Raw genomic sequence first — 10,980 nt, 5'->3', positions numbered from 1 at the left:
CCAAAAGTAATGAGAATCTTTGATTTCCGGTTTCAAACCTAATTACGATGATGCAAAAGAGTAATTGATAGAGAGAATCGGTTTTCTAATATCGAGTTGGTACCGTATGAATAGGTTTCATCTTTTGACTTCATTTCTCTATTGCAACTGGAAATGGTAGAAATACGAGGGGGTCCTGATAAGTTCTTAGCTTTACTAAGAAAAATAAGACAAAATTAATTTTTTTGATGGATTTATTCAACATACTCTCCTTTCAATTCGATGCATTTTTGCTTCGGGCCTGCAATTTATTTAGGCCCTCTAAATAAAACTCTTTTGGTTGGGTGTCAAACCATGAGTTTACTGCTGTAATTGCTTCAGAAATGGTGGTGAATTTTTGCCCCTTCGAGTGTTTCTTTAAATTTGGGAATAGGTGGTAGTGTGGTGGGGCCAGGTCAGGTGAATATGGTGGGTGGTGCAAGTTTTCAAACCCTAAGCTAGCCAATTTTTGCATCGCAACATTGCTCTTGTGAGGAGATGCGTTGTCTTGAAGGTGGACAACTTTTCGGGACAACTTTCCACGGCGTTTTTGCTTCAGCTCTGAGTGAAGCCTTTCCAGTAATGATGCATAGTAAGCTCCGGTTATGGTGTTACCTTGTTCTAGATAATCAACAAAGATTACCCCATCCTTATCCGAAAAAGCACTGGCAAGAACCTTTGAACTTGATTTTTTCACACGAAACTTTTTTGGCCTCGGTGAACCACTGTGACGCCACTCTTTTGATTGTTCCTTTGTCTCTGGATCATATAAATAGATCCATGTTTCATCCTCCGCGACCAAACGTTTCACAAAATTAGTCCCTTCCTGCTCAAAACGGCTCAAAACCTCTTTGGAAGCAAGCACTCTTGCACGCTTTTGATCGGCTTGCAAACATTTCGGCACCCATTTGGCAGAAAGTTTGTTCATGTGCAAATGATCGCGAATAATGACACCAACGCGTTCACGGGATATACCTAGGTCCGCTGCTATACTTTTAACAGAAATTCGTCTGTCTGTGAGAATCATTTCATGAACCTGTTCAATGATTTCTGGCACAATCACTATGGATGGTCTCCCAGGGCGAGGGTCATCTTCAGTGCCAAAATGGCCTGTCTTAAATTTCACAACCCAGTTCTTCACTGTGGATAACAAGGTGCATGGACCCGCAATGTTTGTTGCGTCTCACCATGGATCGTCTTTGCAGATTTCTCCTGGAGGAAGAGGAACTTCATCACCGCTCGACTCTCAACATTGTTGAACTTGTTGGGCTGCCCTGCCATATCAAACACTCACCTAAAAAAAAAAAAAAAAAAAAAAAAAAAAAAAAAAAAAAAAAAAACTTTCCTTAGTACCAATATTTTAATATTTCGTCACAAACATATAGACACATGTAGATTTCAAATAAAAACAAACATTATAAATATCGGAAAGGGGAAGGGGCAAAGCTAAGGACTTCCCAGTACAAACTCTACTTCTAATTTTGGTTTCAATGTTGATCACCATAGAGCAACAGTAGTAAGTAATGCCTTACCGAAGTGGGTTCGTTGTCCCAAGAATAACATTTACTCCATCTTTATCCTTCTATTGAATCCTGAAGAGGTGCAAATCAATCTCCGAAAGTTAGAGACATGACATTTGGTATATTATGGAGTTCTCATTTAAAATAATTAATAGTGTTCTTTTTTAATATTGACTTAGAAGATGAAGAAAATGGCTCGATAGAGATATGGGTTACACTAAAATTATTATAATAAGTTGTTCATATCTCGGAATCTCTCAAAGTTATACGAGGGCGAGTCAAAAATTATCTACACTTTTCATTCTACAGTTTATTTACATGAAGGTTATACTATGCACATCATTTATCTACGTAATCTCCCTCCTTATCAATGCACTTGGCCCAACGGTCAACGGGCTTACGTATTCCTTCCAAATAAAAGGTTTTCGGATGGTCGTGAAGCCACTTTTGCACCGCATTTTGCACGTCTAAATCTGAGACAAATCGGCGACCACACAAACCATCCTTGAGTGGCCCAAACAAATGAAAGTCAGATGAAACTACGTCTGGGCTGTAGGGAGGGTGTTTCAATAACTCAAATTTCAGCTTGTTGGTGGTTTCCATAGTGTGATGAGCCGTGTGTGGTCGTGCATTGTCATGCAACAACAAAACTTTCTTCGACAACAAACCTCCGCGTTTGTTGCGAATTGCCGGCTTCAGGTTCTTTTCCAACATTTCACTATAACTCGCACCGTTGATCGTCTTTCCCATTTCCATGAACTCTGCCATTATGAGCCCCTGTGAGTCCCAAAACACAGTTAACATAACATTTCCTGCGGATGGCTCAGTCTTGAATTTTTTCTTCGTCGGAGATCCAGGGTGTTTCCACTGTATAGTCTGGCGCTTTGATTCTGGCTCATAGTGATGAACCCATGTTTCATCACCTGTGACTATTCTGCTTAAAAATGCATCACCTTCGTTGTTGAAGCGAGTGAGTAAGCGTTGACAGATCCTAACACGAGTGATCTTGTGTTCTGCAGTAAGCTTTCTTGGTATCCACCGTGCACAGACTTTATGAAAACCGAGCTCGTCGTGGATGATTTGATTAGCAGAGCTATGACTGATGTTCAAAGCAACTGCTACCTCATCGATAGTGATTCGCCTATTCGCCAGAACCATCTTTCAAGCTTGCTGAATGTTGTCATCTGTAGTGGAGGTTGATGGCCGTCTTGCTCCCTCTTCATGCGTTACACTTGTTCGACCACTTTTAAACTTCGCGAGCCACAAAAACACAATTTTACGTGATAGCGCACTTCTCCCATTTTGCGATGATAGTCTGTGATGAATGTCTGACCCTTTGACATCCTCCGACCAGAGGAATCGGATCACTGCTCGTTGTTCCTCTTTGGTGCAAACTTCTAATGGAGCAGCCATGATATATCTGCAACAGAAGGAAGAAAAATGGAAGAATTAAGATCACATTTTTACAGCATTACCACAACAATATAACAATAAAATATGCGAGGACAGAAGCCAAAGTGTACAATGTAAAAAAAGTTATGACAAAAGTGTAGACAATTTTTGACTCGCGCTCGTGCACTCATGTCCAAAATGATTGTCGCATATCTATAATTGACTTCTTGTAAGTATATAATTTGAACTGATAATGCAGGGTACTTTTAATGCTGATATTATGTGTATAATCGGGAAATGTATATTTGTGGTAAATTTCATAGGAAAAGAATTATAAATACAAAAATTAGAAAGAGTAAAACAAAATGTTGCTAATGAACAAGAAAGTTTTATTTTCGTTCTTACTGCTCTTTTGACATGAAATTTGCCACATACATGTCTTTGCCGATTATGCACATACTAACATTGTAAGAAATACCGTGCGAATTCGTTATAAAATTATATTCCTACAACAACATATTTATAGACATGCGACAATACTTTTGGACATGACTGTACATGCTCTAAACTACTCTACTAACTTAACGAACCTTTTTGACCTAATCTAAGCCAATGTGTTCTACTTGACTCTGCTCTGCTTCACTCTACTCTTTCATATCTTACCAAACGTTGTTAGTTTTATTGTATCAATATCGTTTTCATGACATATTGGTTTGCACGCATTTATATGCGAATGCGCTAAGAAACTAGCAGTACAGAATGCCTTAGGGAACCATTTAAAGGAAAAAAGTGAAACCGTAGCACAGGTTAATAGGTTTATCGCAACAATATCAATTTTGTGATATATCAGTTTTTTCGGCGGATTAACAATCTCTACGCAGTTATTTAAGCACACTCCAAAAAAAATAGCCTCGAGAATGTACTGGAGTATCATTTAAAGCAAGAAAAAAAATATGTAAAAGAATTTTATGAAGTAGCCTCCATATTCTTAACCTAAATGCGATTTATTTTTCAAAGTTAGAGCCTACAACATGAATGGTATTCATGAAAACAGGGATGAAATAATGATTTTATTGTCTTTTGGATAGAGTAGCACAGAAGGCAATCAATTAATACTCAAAATTAGACGAGTATTACTGAAGAAAAATGTCACGTCGAGTGTGTCATTATCACCAATGGAATGAACAAGATTAAATGTCAAGTCATGCGCGCCGATTATGTGGGTGCTCCGGGCCTCCGGTGTAACGTTATTTTAAGTATTTCTCTTTCGTTACATTTATTGCCCACAGTTCGAATATTTGGACATGTCAACACTTTCAAGTACACTTAATTAATACGAAAGTTCGCAATAATTAATGATTGCATAACCAGAAAATTAGAAACATCACATATAACTCACAACTACCTTTTATTCTTCAAAATCTCAATTTTATGTTATGTTTGGTTGTCATAGCAACTCTAAACAAACAACTATCTGTGGTTACGGTCCCCACAATTACAGATTAACTATATAAAATCAACATATATTCTAGGCCACTTAGATTAATTTTTTATTCTACATTTAAAATCAACAACTTATTATATATTTTTCTTCTTTTTCTTCACAACAAAATTTGCACTTTTAAGCACCGTTGACCAAAATAGCTACAAGACAAAAGTGGAAGTAATTCACAGAATAGATATACAATATCGTTGCACCGGCACCCACACAAATAATCTTGTGGGTGCGGCGCACCCACACGAGTTTTAGTTTGGACCCGGGTTTGAACACATTTCTCTTGCGTTTAAGTCAACCGTGTTACCGACTGAGCTAGGGCAGTGCCAAATTATTCTTATAGTACCGTTATATTTTACTCTATCACAATACAGCCTTTTATGACAGATTTTAACTAAAAATAAATAAATAAAATATCGAGACTTCCCTGAAAACATATAGAGGAAAGGGGGGCAAAGTGGATATATGAGGCAAAGCGAATAACGCAATTTACAGTCAACTGAAAACAGAGGACAGGAAATGTTTGCCCCAGTTTATGACGTCACTAGTGAAAGAAGAGAAGGACGTTACTGTTTTGTGTGTACGTGTTGTTGTTTAGACGAGAGAGGAGAAAAAAAGAAAATACGCATTTTGCTAAAAAATTCAAGACGTAAGGATTTTGAAATATTTTCTTACTATTCCGTAGAATGTTTGCGAGCACACTATGCATGGACAGGGTGGGATCTTATCTTTCTTATCATGTTTGAGAATTATCGTAAATACGTCGTCCATATGCTGTAGACAGTCTTTTGTCTCATGTGGTAGTGTGGGCAAAGAGAATAATTTTAGAAGGGGCAAAGTGAATAGCGATTCACTTTGCCCCAAGCATAATGCAGTACTGTTTTAGAACATCTGTTTGGCGCTAAATGGGTACGTATACGTTGCAACACACCTAATTTGAATATTGAAATTCATATTGAATTTGTTCCGTTAACATTCAAAATCACCAGAAGGATACGGTAGTTACCAATGCAAGTTCTGTCATGAATATTATTCAGATCCACTTAATGAAGACTGGATTCAGTGTTCTATTTGTCTGTCATGGTTTCACGAAAACTGTACCGATTATTATAAGGGACAAGACATTCATATTTGTGATGTGTGTAAACCAAGCGGTGATATGATATTATTTTCAGCCTTAAGCCTTATTATTGTTTTTTTTTTTTCAATCTGTTTGCTGCTACGTAGATTGTACTCATTAGGGTTACTATGGATTGAAAGAAACTAGATACTAGATGCCTACTTGATAAGAAAAAAACTTCTATGGATTTGAGCTTTTTAAACATATTTAAGGATCATGTATATGCAAGCTTTCTCTAGACTTAATTCTATACAATTTCTATTTTGCATATCTGTATTAAACCTGACTTTTAATGTATGAGTTTTTGCTTATTCACTTTGCCCCACTATCATGATCCGCTTTGCCCTACCGGTGGGGCAAAGTGAATAAATTGCAGTAGTTCAGTAATTAAGCAATATCATTTATGTATATGCAATCCTTGTTACTATTGTATTGTTATTTGAAAGTTTAATAATCATAAAATATTTCCTCAAAATTTTGGTTTCCTAGTCTTAATTTTAGTTGCCATTTGAGGCCCTTGAAGTTAAGTGATCCGCTTTGCCCTCCTTTCCTATAGGCTAATACGTCCCGCCATTGAAATGCGCCCACATAAATTTTGGGAAGTCGGCGCCATTATGTCAAGTCCCACTTCATTTCTGTGGTCCCTCTCGTCAAAGGATCGGAAAAGGCTAAACTATCAGATTGATAAAAACACCGATCATTGCGAGATTTGTGATATCTTTGCAATGCTGGGAGAACAAATTCTTTCACTTGCTCGGTTTCGATATTATCTAGTAAACTGCCTTATTGTGTTCAAGAAGTAACTGAAACAAGAAGTAACTGAAAGTTACATTACATCATATAATTACCCATATATCTTAATCGGATTTCCATAGATATTTTGGCTCTCCGCCCTAGCAACGCTGCCTCAGTTGTTGGATAAGGATGGAGGGATATAATTTCACTTTGTTTTCATTAGGATCACCCTCACAGTAAATGGTAAATAAATAGTTCTTGTTTTCTTTTTCATAGAAATAGTCTTCAAAGTAACAATTTAGTTTGAATGTCACTAGGAATAAAAGTATGAAATTGAAATAAAATGAAATAGCAGAGAAATGGGAAGTTCAATTTTTCGCGTTATACCTGGATATACTAAGGGAGACATAGAGTGGAAGAATTGGTGGAATGATATGAGATTAGAAGAAAATGAGGAATCTCAAGAAAGCTCAAAAATTAAATCTTTCAGTTTAACTTTCCAGGGTTAAGCCCTTTAGGCTAAGGGAGACGGATGATTAAGGCAAGTAAATGATGATGGAATAATTGGTGGAATGAGACTGTGGGAGGATCCCCCTGAAAACCCACGGACACGATGTTGTCTGCCACCAAGAGAACTCAAGGATATGATGTAGTATACTAGTAACTTTTTACATATTGTTTATTAATTTACAATAGATACAAAGATTAATGAAAAATGTCTTATCCTATATTTGTATTCGCAGCAATTCCTTGGATCATTTTACCAATCGTATATAAAACGGTGGTTCAAATATGTCGTATGGTTGTCTGTATTGGTGTTAGAGTATTGAAGCGCAGTTGTCCCCAGGAAATGCTAATGACCTTAGAATGCAAGTGAGAGCTTGAAGATATCTCTCCACCGAATTAGAAACCGCCTGTATTGCAGAAGCTAGGGAATGAGAAGGGAGAAAAGCAAGAGCCGAGTAGAGTTTTCAATTAATTCCCACATTAAGAGGCGTAGAAGAGTTTTCGGAGAAGGGGGGCACGAGGGAGGTGAGATAGAGCGAGAGATTCCCTATACTAAGGAAATAATGGGTGGACATTATTCAACGCTACGAGTGGCTTAGAACGTAGCTTAATGGAGATGTGAAAGGTGTAACGTTACACGAGGGAGTTCGTGTTTATGTTGACTCCTCACCCAAAGGAAGGTTAAACGGGGGAAGCTCCTGTCCCGGATTGCAATAGCTGCTACTGCAAGATGAAGTCAACTCCATGTAATATAACTCCTACGAATATATACCTACTTCTTTTTCTTCTCCTTTCCTACCCAAAATCAACTTTTTTATAGACACATTTAACTACATGTAAAGCTTATATAAAAGAGAATAAAGACTCTGTGATAGCTGACAAGATAAATGAAGATTTTTTTTCCACTACATTTTAGCCTTTTAATTCATTCAGCATTTGTCACGTACACTATTATTAAAACACAAATATAAGGAAACTAGCGTATACCTCCGCGTGTTACTGCGAACAACATTTTGACTCTCTCCTTTCTAGCTGTACGTCTCAGCCTCTTCGTCTTCGATACTAAATGCAAGTGAATGACATAAACATGTCAAAAAAATATTTAAGCCCCTATTCCCCTTAGGACATTCAATTAATAAAACCTAGCTTTATTTGCTTCCTAGGGTGCAAGGAGAACATTTATACAAAATTTGAAGGATCTACATTTTATAGTTGCGGAGATTTGGAGAACGGCAAATATATATATATATATATATATATATATATATATATATATATATATATATACATATATATATATATATATATATATATATATATATATATATATATATATATATATATATATATATATATTCAAGACACCTCATCTAGCCTTAGAACACTGGTGTCGTTAGCTTTTTTTAAATTTGGGGGTATCGGATGAATCAAAATCAAAATCCTCTTTCCGACAAAAGTTATAGTTTAGTTTCTTTAAATATATTTGACTAAAATCTGGAGAACATGTCCCCCGACTTCCCGCTAACGACGCCTGTGTTTAGAAATGCAATTTCAGAAACTTCGTCGTATTTACAACCTAGCGTACAAAGAGAATATTTACACAAAATTTCAAAGATCTATGTCTCATGGTTTCGAAGATCTGGCAAACGGCAAAAAAATGTTTTAATACCTCATTCTCCCTTAGTATAGCAATTTTCAAAACATCGCCTTATTTGCACCCTAGGGCGTAGGAGAACATTTATATAATATTTCAAGGTTCTACACTTTATAAATTCGCAGATCTGGTGAAGGCCAAAACAAAACAGAAAACTATTTAAACAACATCATGCCCCCTTACACAATTCTAAAAACCTAGCTTGTTTGCAGCCTAGGACTTGAAGTGTCATGTTCTAAACCGCACTCTACGTTGCGTTGTTTTTTAGTTACAGCCCTCTGAAGTTCATTTTTCCCACGCTTTCGGCACCTTATATCGCCGAAACAACCCCTCACTGACCAAAGTTCTAGAGGACTTTTTTTGCTTGTTTCGGTGTAGCGAATCAGCTCCCGAAGTTTGTTCAAACAGTTTCTTACCACCCTGTATACATATATATAAAATTTGTCTTGAGAATTAAACCTAGATATATACGTATCGAATGCAGCAGAATCCCGACAGCTGCTCAAAATCATGGCTTCAGAGAACATACATACTTTTTATGTTAATGACTATGCGATTTGGACTGCTCACGAACAGTTTTACGTCCACTGGCAGGACTGGGCTTATTTCTACGGTATCAATTGTTGCATCTCTCTTTGACTCCATTGCATAGATGTCTGTACCTGCAAAGGTAATGCGAGCGCCATGTATGTTGAACCAAGCCTCATGTAGATTGGGCGACATATTACAACGCCTTGATCTTTGACAGACACGTCACCGACAAGAATCTAGCAGTTCCCGCAAGCAAACAGAAGTGGTCGTAATTGAAAAAAAGAATCGCAGGATTCAGTTATTTGTAAGTACGAGTGTCATGTATTAGTGCAAATTGAACTATATCCGTAGGTATATGCCTGTTGTATTCTAATAAATAAGTAAATTTAAATAAAAATGTGCCAACTGCAAGAATTGAATTCAGGTCTACATGTACACTCATGTCCAAAATGATTGTGGCATATCTATAACTGTCTTCTTGTAAGAATATAATTTGATAATGATTTTGCAGGGTACTTTTAATACTGATACCATGTGTATAATCGAGAAATGTATATTTGTGGTAAATATCATAAGAAAAGAATTATAAATACGAAAATTAGAATGAGTAAAACAAAATGTTGCTAAATGGACAAGAAAATTTTATTTTCGTTCTATTGTTCTTATTTATATACTGCTCTTTTGACGTGAAATTTTCCACATATATGTCTTTGCCGATTATACGCATACTAACATTATAATAAATACCGGACGAATTCGTTATCAAATTATATTCCTACAACAACATATCTAAAGACATGCGACAATAATTTTGGACATGAGTGTACCTAAGAAAAGCAAGTTAAGCACGTGTATCTTAGAATTTGGCGTCACGAATTATTTTATTTTATTTTTTTTAGTTATTTAATTAAATCTCAATTTTTTACAGCACCGAAGCTTTACATGCGAGAAGCAATTGAAACCAAATGCATTTGCTGGGAATTGAAGCCGAGCCTGTTGTACCAAATGCGAGAACGCTAACCATTTAATCGTATTGCATGAAAGTAAGTTATTTGCAACATATATTAAAAGTTGATAAAACAATGCAATGTCAAATACAACAAAGGAAGAGGCAGCAACCAATAGTGAAATACATTGCATGCAAAATGCTCTAGTTGAAATGAAAGTTTCCTACTATACATTCTTCCAACGAAATAGTTTGGAAAAACGTCACACGCACACTTCACAAGGTGAGTATCTTTGGCTTTAGAGCCTACGCGTTGAGAGACCGTCGGCCCCTCCTTTCTGCAATAAACGTCGAGAGATTTGATTAGGAGATCTTAAACTCACGAGAGAGAGAAAGAGAAAGAGCGGGAGGCTAAGCTGTTAGATATTATCCTCTGAGACACAGAGAGAGAATCTCCTTCCGCTGGTCCATCTCATTCCGAAAACCATCCTCCGGGGCCAATTGGAGCGTCGGAGTAATTCCGATTTATATGAGGAAGGGCTACGATTAGTATTCTGTATGCACGAAGGGGAGAAAAGGGCTGATAACAAACCTATTAGAAGAAACGATTTTTCACCACCAATGATTGCAGGAGAGGGCCATACTTTCAATTTAAAAAATGACTAATGTCTGATACGTTGTTTGACCAAAAGATGGTGACACTCAATAATCACACTCTGCTGTCTTCATAAAGTACATACGAATTGATGCGACACTTCTTTTGTGACTCCCAAAAGAGTCTTTGGCCTGGAAAGCACTTTAAAAGAAAATCAATTCTTCATATTGATGAGTCTGTATCTCCCCTACATAAAACCTCCATTACTTTGATTCCTTCTAGCAATCAATAATATTACTAATAAGAAATCTATGTTTATTATTTTTAAATCAATGCATTCCAAGGTAGAAAGGATAGACAGAGCTACAGATATAATATGCATCTTGAATTATGCTTGACAACTTAATAATAATCGACCCGGGTTCGATTCCCGACGGGAGCTCATGTGGTTGGGATTCCACTTTAAT

The 10,980-nt window shown here is 36.7% G+C and overlaps 1 protein-coding gene across 1 annotated transcript; it reads right to left on the bottom strand.

Moving 5' to 3' along the window:
• Positions 1–253: 253 nt before the first annotated feature.
• Positions 254–2,306, bottom strand: LOC145679187 (histone-lysine N-methyltransferase SETMAR-like). The gene is made up of 2 exons (XM_081749775.1): positions 2,207–2,306; positions 254–1,158 (listed from the first exon to the last, which is right to left on the bottom strand). Exons 1-2 carry the CDS (start codon positions 2,304–2,306, stop codon positions 254–256), a joined length of 1,005 nt encoding a protein of 334 aa, XP_081605901.1.
• Positions 2,307–10,980: the final 8,674 nt, after the last annotated feature.

This window comes from Thermobia domestica, chromosome 2 (assembly GCF_964235325.1).
Source record: "Thermobia domestica chromosome 2, izTheDome1.hap1.1, whole genome shotgun sequence".
Classification (NCBI taxonomy): Eukaryota; Metazoa; Arthropoda; class Insecta; order Zygentoma; family Lepismatidae; genus Thermobia; species Thermobia domestica.
The sequence above is the reverse complement of the archived record's forward strand: the minus strand, read 5'-3'. Positions and strand labels throughout refer to the sequence as shown.